A 13,681-nucleotide genomic window follows, 5' to 3' on the forward strand; every position below is an offset into this window, starting at 1 on the left:
CACCCCTAATGCATACCAAACACACACACACACACACACACACACACCCCTAATGCATACCAAACACACACACACACACACACACACACACCCCTAATGCATACCAAACACACACACACACACACACACACACACACCCCTAATGCATACCAAACACACACACACACACACACACACACACCCCTAATGCATACCAAACACACACACACACACACACACACACCCCTAATGCATACCAAACACACACACACACACCCCTAATGCATACCAAACACACACACACACACCCCTAATGCATACCAAACACACACACACACACCCCTAATGCATACCAAACACACACACACACACACACACACCCCTAATGCATACCAAACACACACACACACACACACACCCCTAATGCATACCAAACACACACACACACACACACACACACCCCTAATGCATACCAAACACACACACACACACCCCTAATGCATACCAAACACACACACACACACACACACACACACACACACACCCTAATGCATACCAAACACACACACACACACACACCCCTAATGCATACCAAACACACACACACACACACACACACACACCCCTAATGCATACCAACACACACACACACACACACACACACACACCCCTAATGCATACCAAACACACACACACACACACACACACACACCCCTAATGCATACCAAACACACACACACACACACACACACACCCCTAATGCATACCAAACACACACACACACACACACACACACCCCTAATGCATACCAAACACACACACACACACCCCTAATGCATACCAAACACACACACACACACCCCTAATGCATACCAAACACACACACACACACCCCTAATGCATACCAAACACACACACACACACACACACACACACCCCTAATGCATGCCAAACACACACACACACACACACACACCCCTAATGCATACCAAACACACACACACCCCTAATGCATACCAAACACACACACACACACCCCTAATGCATACCAAACACACACACACACACCCCTAATGCACACCTAACACACACACACACCCCTAATGCACACCAACACACACACACACACACACACACACACACACACACACACACACACACACACACACACACACACACACACCCCTAATGCATACCAAACACACACACACACACACACACACACCCCTAATGCATACCAAACACACACACACACACACACACACACCCCTAATGCATACCAAACACACACACACACACACACACACACCCCTAATGCATACCAAACACACACACACACACACACACACCTAATGCATACCAAACACACACACACACACACACACACACACCCCTAATGCATACCAAACACACACACACACACACACCCCTAATGCATACCAAACACACACACACACACACACACACACCCCTAATGCATACCAAACACACACACACACACACACACACCCCTAATGCATACCAAACACACACACACACACACACACACCCCTAATGCATACCAAACACACACACACACACCCCTAATGCATACCAAACACACACACACACACACACACACACACACACCCCTAATGCATACCAAACACACACACACACACACACACACACACCCCTAATGCATACCAAACACACACACACACACACACACACACACCCCTAATGCATACCAAACACACACACACACACACACACACACCCCTAATGCATACCAAACACACACACACACACACACACACACCCCTAATGCATACCAAACACACACACACACACACACACACACCCCTAATGCATACCAAACACACACACACACACACACACCCCTAATGCATACCAAACACACACACACACACACACACACACACCCCTAATGCATACCAAACACACACACACACACACACACACACCCCTAATGCATACCAAACACACACACACACACACACACACACACCCCTAATGCATACCAAACACACACACACACACACACACCCCTAATGCATACCAAACACACACACACACACCCCTAATGCATACCAAACACACACACACACACACACACACACACACACCCTAATGCACACCAAACACACACACACACACACACACACACACCCCTAACACACACCACACACACACACACACACCCCTAATGCATACCAAACACACACACACACACACACACACACACACCCCTAATGCATACCAAACACACACACACACACACACACACACCCCTAATGCATACCAAACACACACACACACACACACACACACCCCTAATGCATACCAAACACACACACACACACCCCTAATGCATACCAAACACACACACACACACACACACACACCCCTAATGCATACCAAACACACACACACACACACACCCCTAATGCATACCAAACACACACACACACACACACCCCTAATGCATACCAAACACACACACACACACACACCCCTAATGCATACCAAACACACACACACACACACACCCCTAATGCATACCAAACACACACACACACACACACACACCCCTAATGCATACCAAACACACACACACACACACACACACACACACCCCTAATGCATACCAAACACACACACACACACACACACACACACACCCCTAATGCATACCAAACACACACACACACACACACACACACACACCCCTAATGCATACCAAACACACACACACACACACACACACACCCCTAATGCATACCAAACACACACACACACACACACACACACCCCTAATGCATACCAAACACACACACACACCCCTAATGCATACCAAACACACACACACACACACACACACCCCTAATGCATACCAAACACACACACACACACACACACACACACACCCCTAATGCATACCAAACACACACACACACACACACACCCCTAATGCATACCAAACACACACACACACACACACACACACCCCTAATGCATACCAAACACACACACACACACACACACACACACCCCTAATGCATACCTAACACACACACACACACATCTAATGCATACCTAACACACACACACACACACACACCTCTAATGCATACCTAACACACACACACACACACCTCTAATGCATACCTAACACACACACACACACACACACACACCTCTAATGCATACCTAACACACACACACACACACATCTAATGCATACCTAACACACACACACACACACACATCTAATGCATACCTAACACACACACACACACACACATCTAATGCATACCTAACACACACACACACATCTAATGCATACCTAACACACACACACACCTCTAATGCATACCTAACACACACACACACCTCTAATGCATACCTAACACACACACACACCTCTAATGCATACCTAACACACACACACCTCTAATGCATACCTAACACACACCTCTGATGCATACCTAATACACACACACACACCTCTAATGCATACCTAATACACACACACACACACACACACACACACCTCTAATGCATACCTAATACACACACACCTCTAATGCATACCTAACACACACCTAATACACACACACACCTCTAATGCATACCTAATATATACACACACACACACCTCTAATGCACACCTAATACACACACACACATACCTCTAATACACACACACACACCTCTAATGCATACCTAACACACACACACCTCTAATACATACCTAATACACACACACACACCTCTAATGCATACCTAACACACACACACACACACCTCTAATACATACCTAATACACACACACCTCTAATGCATGCCTAACACACACCTAATACACACACAACTCTAATGCATGCCTAACACACACCTAATACACACACATATGCATACCTAACACACACACACCTCTAATGCATACCTAACATACACACACACACCTCTAATGCATACCTAATATACACACACACACACCTCTAATGCATACCTAACACACCTCTAATGCATGCCTAACACACACATACACCTCTAATGCATACCTAACACACACACACACCTCTAATGCATACCTAATATACACACACACACCTCTAATGCATACCTAATATACACACACACACACACACCTCTAATGCATACCTAACACACCTCTAATGCATACCTAACACACCTCTAATGCATACCTAACACACACATACACCTCTAATGCCTACCTAATACACACACACACACACACACCTCTAATACATACCTAACACACGCACACACCTCTAATGCATACCTAACACACACATACACCTCTAATGCCTACCTAATACACACACACACACACATCTCTAATGCATACCTAACACACACACATACACCTCTAATACATACCTAATACACACACACACACACCTCTAATGCATACCTAACACACACACACACACACCTCTAATACATACCTAATACACACACACCTCTAATGCATGCCTAACACACACCTAATACACACATACACCTCTAATGCATACCTAACACACACACACACCTCTAATGCATACCTAATATACACACACACACCTCTAATGCATACCTAATATACACACACACACACACACCTCTAATGCATACCTAACACACCTCTAATGCATACCTAACACACCTCTAATGCATACCTAACACACACATACACCTCTAATGCCTACCTAATACACACACACACACACACACACCTCTAATACATACCTAACACACGCACACACCTCTAATGCATACCTAATACACACACAACTCTAATGCATACCTAATACACACACACACACACACCTCTAATGCATACCTAACACACACACATACACCTCTAATGCATACCTAATACACACACACCTCTAATGCATGCCTAACACACACCTAATACACACGCACACACACCTCTAATGCATACCTAATACACACACACACACCTCTAACCCTGTCGCTCCTCTGTAGACGATGGAGGTGGGGGACTTCACCTCGACGGTGGCGTGTTTCATGCGTCTAACCTGGGCAGCAGCCGCCGGCCGATTGGATCTCGTCGGCAGTCCTCAGCCAATCAGACCTGAACACAGCTCACTCCTCCCCCTCGTGGTCCGCAGCCGTGTCAGCAGCACTGGTGAGACACACACACAAGAAACTGATGGATAATAATGGCACCGACAGCCTGAATTATTGCACCGACAGCCTGAATTATCAGCAATGAAATAGATTATCGCCTGTTTCTCTGGTATTCTGATTGTTTTGCCATCTACTGATGTCTGTCTCTCTTTCTACAGGAAGTAACTGCAGCTCCAGCAGTGAGGGCGAGGCGCCGCCCACTGCGTTGCATGCTGGGATATGTGTGAAGCAGCAGAGTGTTTCAATTAAAGACTGCATCATTGCTAGAGAGGCCCTGTCTCTACTGGTCACCTGCCTACAGCTACGGACACAGCAGCTAGGTAACACGTGTCACACACACACACACTATCTTGTGAAGACCGAATGCTAACAGTGTTTGTCTCTATCCAGGGTCATTCTACAACCTCCCCTGTGTCAGCGACTTCATCATCGACATCCTGCTGGGATCAGCCAGTGGCGAGGTAGCTAGGGTGTGGGGGGGGGGGGGTTGTGAGACTGAGTGTGTGTCTTATAACCTGTGTCTCTATGTCAGATCCGGCGCGTGGCGTGTGACCAGCTGTACACTCTGAGCCAATCAGACACGTCTGCGTTCCCTGAGATCATCAAGCCCAACGTGTTCCTGCTGCGAGTCGTCCTCACCTCCCAGCTGCCCCTCTGGAGCCCCACGTCTGTCATGAGAGGAGTCAACCAGAGGTACACACACACGTGTTGTCGTTGCTGCTGGGAGGCAGTAGGAAGTTAATTTGCCGCCATCTGTTGTCAAACATATCTGTGACCAATGATAGATTGACTAAATGTAAAATATAATTGGAAGCTGATATGTAGCGTTATATAGCTGTAGTTGGTTATAAATGTATTTGGATGTATAGCGCCAGGGCCCATTTGTTCAGTATGTGCCTGTCTATCTGTCTGTATCTGAGTGTATAATGTTGTTCTGTCTGTCCAGGTTGCTGTCTCAGTGTACTGAATACTTTGAACTGCGATGTCAACTACTGGATGACCTGACCAGTGAGTTTACACACACGCGCACACACACACACACGCACCAACAATTTTTCAACACTGTCATTGACCCAGGAGGAATGCTCCTGTCCCCCTCCCTCAGGTTCAGAGATGGAGGTGTTGTCAGTGAGTGCAGCAGCCATGTTGGAAGATGAGATCAGCTGGTTGGATAACTTTGAGCCCAGCTGGAGCTCTGAGATGGAGACTAGCGAGGCTGACAACATCCTGCAGGCTGGACACCTCCGCCTCATCAAAACACTACTGTCACTCTGTGGCACCGAGAAGGAACACCTGGGTGAGAACACACATAAGCATGTTTTGAGATTTTGATCAGGAGGCCGTACGGCCATCTGGAGCTCGTAGAAGGTGTGTGATCTGAAGTCTCTGTCTGTCTCTCTCTGTGTCTGTCGGTCTGTTCTCCGCAGGTCCCTCTCTGATCCAGCAGCTGTTGGATGACTTCCTGTTCCGAGCGTCCCGCATCATCCTGAACACGTCTGACCCCGCCTCTAGCTCCCCCCCCAGCCACGACTTCCACCCCAAGTGCAGCACGGCCAGCAGCAGATTGGCAGCCTACGAGGTGCTGGTGATGCTGGCAGACAGCTCTGTGGCCAACCTACAGCTTATCACCAGAGAACTGCTGTCCATGCACCACCAGTCAGACCCCTCGCTCAGCAAGGAGTTTGACGTGAGTCTCCCACACATGCTTGAACACACACACACAACAAAGAAACAGAGGTGAATGGAGAATTGCGTGATAGAACTGAAGTGTTACAGGTGCGTGACGTTATAAGAAAGGCTAATAGGTCATCTTGATAGTCAGTCTACCTTCAACGTGTCTCTCTCTGCTGTTCCCTCCGTGCCCCTCTCTCAGTTCCTCCCGCCGGTGGACAGTTGTTCTGTGTCAGGGTTCGTAGGGTTAAAGAACGGTGGAGCCACCTGCTATATGAATGCTGTATTCCAGCAGCTGTACATGCAGCCTGGCCTGGCTGAGGCCTTTCTGTCTATAGAGGACGACACGGAGCAGCCAGACGAGAGTGTTTTCTGTCAGGTCCAGTCTCTGTTCGGACACCTGATGGAGAGCAAGCTGCAGTACTACGTCCCTGAGAACTTCTGGAAGGTGTCTAAACATGCGCACTACACACACACACTCATTCTAATACACAGCACATACCCAACTGACTAGCCATGTTTCGGTCAGAAATAACAGGTCTATGTGTTTCTGTAGATCTTTAAGATGTGGAATAAGGAGCTGTATGTACGGGAGCAGCAGGATGCCTATGAGTTCTTCACTTCACTGGTGGACCAGTTGGACGAGCACCTCAAGGTAACACACAATAACAAAAGGCACTTGTCTTTTCCCACTAGCACTGACTTTGCTGATAAATACTTTGTGGAGGAAAAATGTACTTGATACGATTGATGTGTTGTTGTCTCACCTCGCTAGTTTATATGTCAAATGTAATGTAACACACACTCCACTATTCACATCTACTTAACACGTGTGTGTACTACAATGTAACACAACACACACCTTTATAATTATAGAGATGTTGGGTCTGTCTTATTTTTCAGAAAATCGGCCGTGAGCAGATCTTCAAGAATACTTTCCAGGGAATCTTCTCTGATCAGAAGATCTGCAAAGACTGCCCTCACCGGTGAGCTCAGACACACACACACACACACACACACAAAAACAAAGGCAGCCATCACGTATAAACTCCTAACTATAACCTGTGATCCCTGATCATAGGTATGAGCGAGAGGAGACGTTTATGGCGCTGAACCTGGGTGTGACTTCCTGTCAGAGTCTGGAGATCTCATTGGACCAGTTTGTCAGGGGGGAGGTGCTAGAAGGAACCAACGCCTACTACTGCGAAAAGTGCAAGGAGAAGGTGTGTGTGTGTATAAAGAGGGTGTTTATTAAGTTGCTGTCCAGTGTTGTGTGAACATTTATGTTAACGCGGTGTACGTATCTCTCCAGCGTACCACAGTGAAGCGGACCTGCATAAAGTCCCTACCCAGTGTTCTCTGTATCCATCTGATGCGCTTCGGTTTCGACTGGGAGAGCGGACGCTCCATCAAATATGACGAGCAGATCAGGTTTCCCTGGGTGCTGAACATGGAGCCCTACACAGTGTCTGGCATGGCTCGTCAGGATGGGGGTGCGGAGGGGGGAGACGGCCGGGGCGAGGCAGGGGGCTCACCCAGGAAGAAGGTGACCATCTCAGAGAACTACGAACTGGTGGGAGTTGTAGTCCACAGTGGACAGGCACACGCTGGACACTACTACTCCTTCATCAAGGACAGACGGTAAGAGACATACACACACACTTAAGTGTCATAAAAAAATATCTCACGTTTAAGACAAGTACTTGTACTTTTAACACAAATTATCAACTTATCATCCTGTCCTCTCCTCTACTGTCCTCAGCAGTGCTAGGGGAAGGTGGTATAAGTTTAATGACAACGTGGTCGAGGAGTTTGATATGAATGACGAGACTCTGGAGTACGAGTGCTTTGGAGGAGAGTACCGGCCTAAAGTCTACGACCAGTGTAAGTCCTATTTAACAGGTAGACCAAGTAGTGGATATCAACAAAACATTCTCAGCAGCAAAAGTTGTGATGTCCCTCGGGTAGCGTCCAGTTCCTTCTGTACATTAGTGGTAATATGTAACTTTTTGGGCGACCTGACCAAATTCACATAGAAATGGGAGTTATAGATCAATCATTCCACTTGAAAGCAAGTCTAAGAAGTGGTAGTCCCCCCTCTGATAACCAGGTGGTGAATCGCATCTCTGCATGTCTGGCAGACATATCAGTGTGGATGACGGATCACCACCTCAAGCTGAACCTCGGCAAGACGGAGCTGCTCTTCCTCCCGGGGAAGGACTGCCCGTTCCATGATCTCGCCATCACGGTTGACAACTCCATTGTGTCCTCCTCCCAGAGTGCTAAGAACCTTGGCGTGATCCTGGACAACACCCTGTCGTTCTCAACTAACATCAAGGCGGTGACCCGTTCCTGTAGGTTCATGCTCTACAACATTCGCAGAGTACGACCCTGCCTCACGCAGGAAGCGGCGCAGGTCCTAATCCAGGCACTTGTCATCTCCCGTCTGGATTACTGCAACTCGCTGTTGGCTGGGCTCCCTGCCTGTGCCATTAAACCCCTACAACTCATCCAGAACGCCGCAGCCCGTCTGGTGTTCAACTTTCCCAAGTTCTCTCACGTCACCCCGCTCCTCCGCTCTCTCCACTGGCTTCCAGTTGAAGCTCGCATCCGCTACAAGACCATGGTGCTTGCCTACGGAGCTGTGAGGGGAACGGCACCTCCGTACCTTCAGGCTCTGATCAGGCCCTACACCCAAACAAGGGCACTGCGTTCATCCACCTCTGGCCTGCTCGCCTCCCTACCTCTGAGGAAGTACAGTTCCCGCTCAGCCCAGTCAAAACTGTTCACTGCTCTGGCACCCCAATGGTGGAACAAACTCCCTCACGACACCAGGTCAGCGGAGTCAATCACCACCTTCCGGAGACACCTGAAACCCCACCTCTTTAAGGAATACCTAGGATAGGATAAAGTAATCCTTCTAACCCCCCCCCCCCCCCCCTTAAAAGAGTTAGATGCACTATTGTAAAGTGGTTGTTCCACTGGATATCATAAGGTGAATGCACCAATTTGTAAGTCGCTCTGGATAAGAGCGTCTGCTAAATGACTTAAATGTAATGTAAATGTATATATGTTCTATGTGCAGTATTTCTATGCTTCCCTTTCTTAAGTTTTGTTTTTGTGTCTTTTACTTTCGGTTTTGTACACCAGCTGGAACAAGAATATTTTTCACAGCGGTTTAGATGGTACAATGATTCTCCACACTATACTAGCTTATTTTGGAACATAAACTGAAATTTGGCGAACTATTAGAGTTTTAGCAACCAGTAAATGGCGGAGCGATTTCTGCGTAGTGCAACTTTAATGACATGAAAGATCAAACATCCCTATCTGTGTGTGTGTGTAGCTAACCCCTACCCTGACGTGCGGCGGCGGTATTGGAACGCCTACATGTTGTTCTACCAGAGGATCAGTGACCAGAACTCTCCTGTTCTCCCCAAGAAGAGCAGAGTCAGCGCCATGAGGCAAGAAGCAGAAGACCTCACACTGTGAGTCTCTCTCACACACACACACACACACACACACACACAGTCTAAATATACACCCACACAACTCGCACTTTAACCCTCTCTCTCCCATGTAGTTCGGCACCCTCTAGCCCAGATGTCAGTCCCCAGTCGTCCCCTCGGCCCCCCAGGGCCAACAATGACCGTCTCTCTGTCCTGACCCGCCTCGTACGGAAGGGAGAGAAGAAAGGACTGTTTGTGGAGAAGATGCCTGCTAGGATCTACCAGGTAAATACACTGGTTCAGTGGACCATGTTTTTTTTATCAATAACCTTACTTGAGACCTGAAGACTTTAATAGCACACTGTGTTCATGCTTAGGCTTTAGCTAAGAAAGTTAACAGACTCTCTTGTGGTACACAGACAAACTTCTCTGTCTCTTTGTCTTTGTGTGTGTGTGTGTAGATGGTGAGAGATGAGAACCTGAAGTTTATGAAGAACAGAGATGTGTACAACAGCGACTACTTCAACTTCACTCTGTCACTGGCCTCCGTCAACGCGGTACGTGTTTGTGACTGTTTGTGGGTGTAGGAAAAACAGAGACGTGTCAGCATAATTCTAGGTTGTGCCTGCCTCTCCAAACTGTTCTTATAAGCAATGTGTGTTGTATTCCAGACAAAGCTGAAGCACCCAGCCTACCAGGCCATGGCCAGAGAGAGTCTCCAGTTGGCGGTCCACTTCCTGTTCCACACCTACCTCCACACCAAGAAGAAGCTGCGGGTGGACACCGAGGAGTGGATGGCTACGGTTGAGGTGCTGCTGTCTAAAAGCAGTGAAGCCTGTCACTGGATGGCTCAGTACCTGGTGGGACCTGAGGGACGAGAGATCACCAAGTCAGTACAACTATAATACTACAACACTCCACACAGAACCACTGCAGTACTAACATAACACTACTGCTTATAGTACTTACATTACTACTCATCAATCCAACTGATCTTCTCTTTCTCTCCTCCCCCCAGGGTGTGTCTGTTGGAGTGCGGGGTGAGGGAGGTGAGGGTCGTAGTGGCAGCCATCTTGGAGAAAACCTTAGAGAGTGCGCTCCACTTCACTGACTCTGGATTGGACAGCCTGACCGATGCGCTCCTCTCCCTATTGGACAAAGACGTTCCTGAGAACGTCAAACACTGCAACCAATACTTCAGCCTCTTCAGCAACTTTGCTCAGAGGGTAACACACACAAGCACCATATGAACACATTACATGCACACATAGACAGATCCACTCTGATATCAGTATCTCTTTCTCCCAGGGCTCTGGTCCGTGCCAGTTGTTGTTGAAACACTCAGCGTATCGCAGGATGCTCATCTTCCTCCTCGGGCCCAACAGACAGAACAACCAGGTACGCACACACACCCACACACTCAATTCCTGCTCATCTGCAGAGAAATGAATATGACAGGATGTTGTTGTTGATGGTTCTGGAAGCTCATCACCTTTTTCCCACTCCCTCTATCTTGCGTTCTCTCTATCTCTCTTTCGTTCTCTCGCTCTAGAATCGGAGATGGAGTCCAGCCCAGGCCAGAGAGTTCCTGCACCTGCACTCCACTCTGGCCCTGATGACTCTCCACTCAGACCTCAACACACAGCACACACATGGTAACACACACAAACACACATTACCACAGTTAGGATGCTTCCATAATACGCTGATGTGTGTAACCTGACGTGATTGTGTGTATTTCTCAGATCAAGGTGTCTGTAAGCTGAATGTGAGCAGTGTCCCTGCCTCCTCCACCCTCCTCCAGCTCAACGCTGACATCATGGCCTCGCTCTTCACCCACGAGGGACAGCCTTACCTGCTGGAGGTAACACACAGTCTCATGCATACACACACATTGACACATCTATATGGAAGAGGTTGTATTTGTAACTGTTTCCGTGTGTGTAGGTGATGTTTGCCGTGCGGGAGTTGTCCGGCCCTCTGACTGTGCTGATAGAGATGGTGACGTACTGCTCCTTCTGTAACGAACCCTTCTCCCTGGGAGTACTACAGCTGCTCAAGGTAAGAACTACAACTCCCAGCCCTAAACAAATCCATTATCACAGATAACTACAAATCCCAGCACAAAACGCATCCAATACCGTGTGTGTGTAGACTCAGTTGGAGACCGCTCCGCCCCATGAGCTGAAGAACGTGTTCCAGCTGCTGCAGGAGCTGCTGGTGAGTGACAGCTGGCAATCAAACCTTTCTGCGTGTCCTTGGAAACACAGTGAATAATGCCAGCTCCAGACTGCGTGTGTAATGTGTGTGTGTTCTCAGGTGGTGGAGGATCCTCTTCAGACTCAGAGACTGAAGTACGCCTTCGAGTCAGAGAAAGGCCTGCTAGGTAGGCTACCTTCCACTCTTCACTGGGCTTTTGTGTGTGTGTGTGTGTGTGTGTGTGTGTGTGTGTGTGTGTGTGTGTGTGTGTGTGTGACTCTGTTCTCTTGTTTGCAGCATTGATGCACCAGAGTAACAATGTGGACAGCAGCCGCTGCTATCAGTGTGTCAAGTTCCTGGTTACCCTGGCACAGAAGTGAGTTTCTCCAGAGACCGCTTTGAGAAATATGTTCATGTCGCCCCAATAGTGTCTCAGGCTGAAAATATTGAATGGGGGTAGATTTGACCGTTGCAGCAAATACATCAAAGTAATGCACATTTTTCAGTTCTGTGAAAACCTCTCATTTCACACTTCCTGGTTTCACATAACGTGTTTGTGTGTGTCTGTCTCCAGGTGTGTTCCTGCTAAGGACTATTTTAAAGATCTGTCTGGTCACTGGAGCTGGGCAGTGCAATGGCTGCAGAAAAAGGCAAGCATCAAGAACAAATAACACACACAATCCAGCAGACTATTTCAGACCTGTCGCTCATATGTACGTGTGAGTCACAGGAGGCTGCTGAGGGGAGAACAGATCATAGTAATGCCCGGAACAGAGCAAATGGAATGGCATCAAACACCTGAACTATGAGTTTGATGTATATGATACCATTGCACTTACTTCAGTCATTACCACGAGCTCGTCCTCCCCAATTAAGGTGCCACAAACCTCCTGTGGTGTGAGTGTACATGCGTGAGGCATGTTTGTGTGTGTGTGTGTGTGGGAAAGTAGAGTATGCGTTAGAGTAACAGTGTGTTTCTCTGTCAGATGTCGGAACACTACTGGACTCCTCAGAGCAACGTGTCCAATGAGACGTCCACAGCCAAAACATTCCAGCGCACCATCTCAGCCCAGGACACGCTGGCCTACGCCACTGCACTGCTCAACGAGAAGGAGCCGTCTGGCAGCAGCAACGGCTCTGACGGCAGCCCAGCCAACGAGAACGCCGACCGCAGCCTCCGACAGGTACACACAGTCTGACAGTGTGTTTATGGA

The 13,681-nt window shown here is 48.0% G+C and overlaps 1 protein-coding gene across 4 annotated transcripts in view; it reads left to right on the plus strand.

The window, feature by feature from the left end:
• LOC139541267 (ubiquitin carboxyl-terminal hydrolase 24-like) overlaps positions 1-13,681 on the plus strand; it is a 90,711-nt gene that overhangs the window by 74,325 nt on the left and 2,705 nt on the right. For all 4 annotated transcript variants that reach the window (XM_071345722.1, XM_071345723.1, XM_071345724.1 and 1 more), the window contains 27 exons: positions 4,984-5,146; positions 5,307-5,468; positions 5,539-5,609; positions 5,681-5,841; positions 6,095-6,156; positions 6,254-6,445; positions 6,576-6,835; positions 7,022-7,267; positions 7,376-7,474; positions 7,723-7,805; positions 7,901-8,042; positions 8,132-8,460; positions 8,582-8,703; positions 10,166-10,307; positions 10,403-10,553; positions 10,730-10,825; positions 10,940-11,157; positions 11,287-11,494; positions 11,577-11,666; positions 11,821-11,923; positions 12,014-12,132; positions 12,216-12,329; positions 12,423-12,488; positions 12,588-12,654; positions 12,765-12,843; positions 13,042-13,117; positions 13,454-13,651. In XM_071345722.1, the coding sequence (XP_071201823.1) occupies positions 4,984-5,146; positions 5,307-5,468; positions 5,539-5,609; positions 5,681-5,841; positions 6,095-6,156; positions 6,254-6,445; positions 6,576-6,835; positions 7,022-7,267; positions 7,376-7,474; positions 7,723-7,805; positions 7,901-8,042; positions 8,132-8,460; positions 8,582-8,703; positions 10,166-10,307; positions 10,403-10,553; positions 10,730-10,825; positions 10,940-11,157; positions 11,287-11,494; positions 11,577-11,666; positions 11,821-11,923; positions 12,014-12,132; positions 12,216-12,329; positions 12,423-12,488; positions 12,588-12,654; positions 12,765-12,843; positions 13,042-13,117; positions 13,454-13,651 (3,819 nt within the window). The remainder of the gene's footprint in view (positions 1-4,983; positions 5,147-5,306; positions 5,469-5,538; positions 5,610-5,680; positions 5,842-6,094; positions 6,157-6,253; positions 6,446-6,575; positions 6,836-7,021; positions 7,268-7,375; positions 7,475-7,722; positions 7,806-7,900; positions 8,043-8,131; positions 8,461-8,581; positions 8,704-10,165; positions 10,308-10,402; positions 10,554-10,729; positions 10,826-10,939; positions 11,158-11,286; positions 11,495-11,576; positions 11,667-11,820; positions 11,924-12,013; positions 12,133-12,215; positions 12,330-12,422; positions 12,489-12,587; positions 12,655-12,764; positions 12,844-13,041; positions 13,118-13,453; positions 13,652-13,681) is intronic.

This window comes from Salvelinus alpinus, chromosome 16 (assembly GCF_045679555.1).
Source record: "Salvelinus alpinus chromosome 16, SLU_Salpinus.1, whole genome shotgun sequence".
In the NCBI taxonomy this organism is placed as follows: domain Eukaryota; kingdom Metazoa; phylum Chordata; class Actinopteri; order Salmoniformes; family Salmonidae; genus Salvelinus; species Salvelinus alpinus.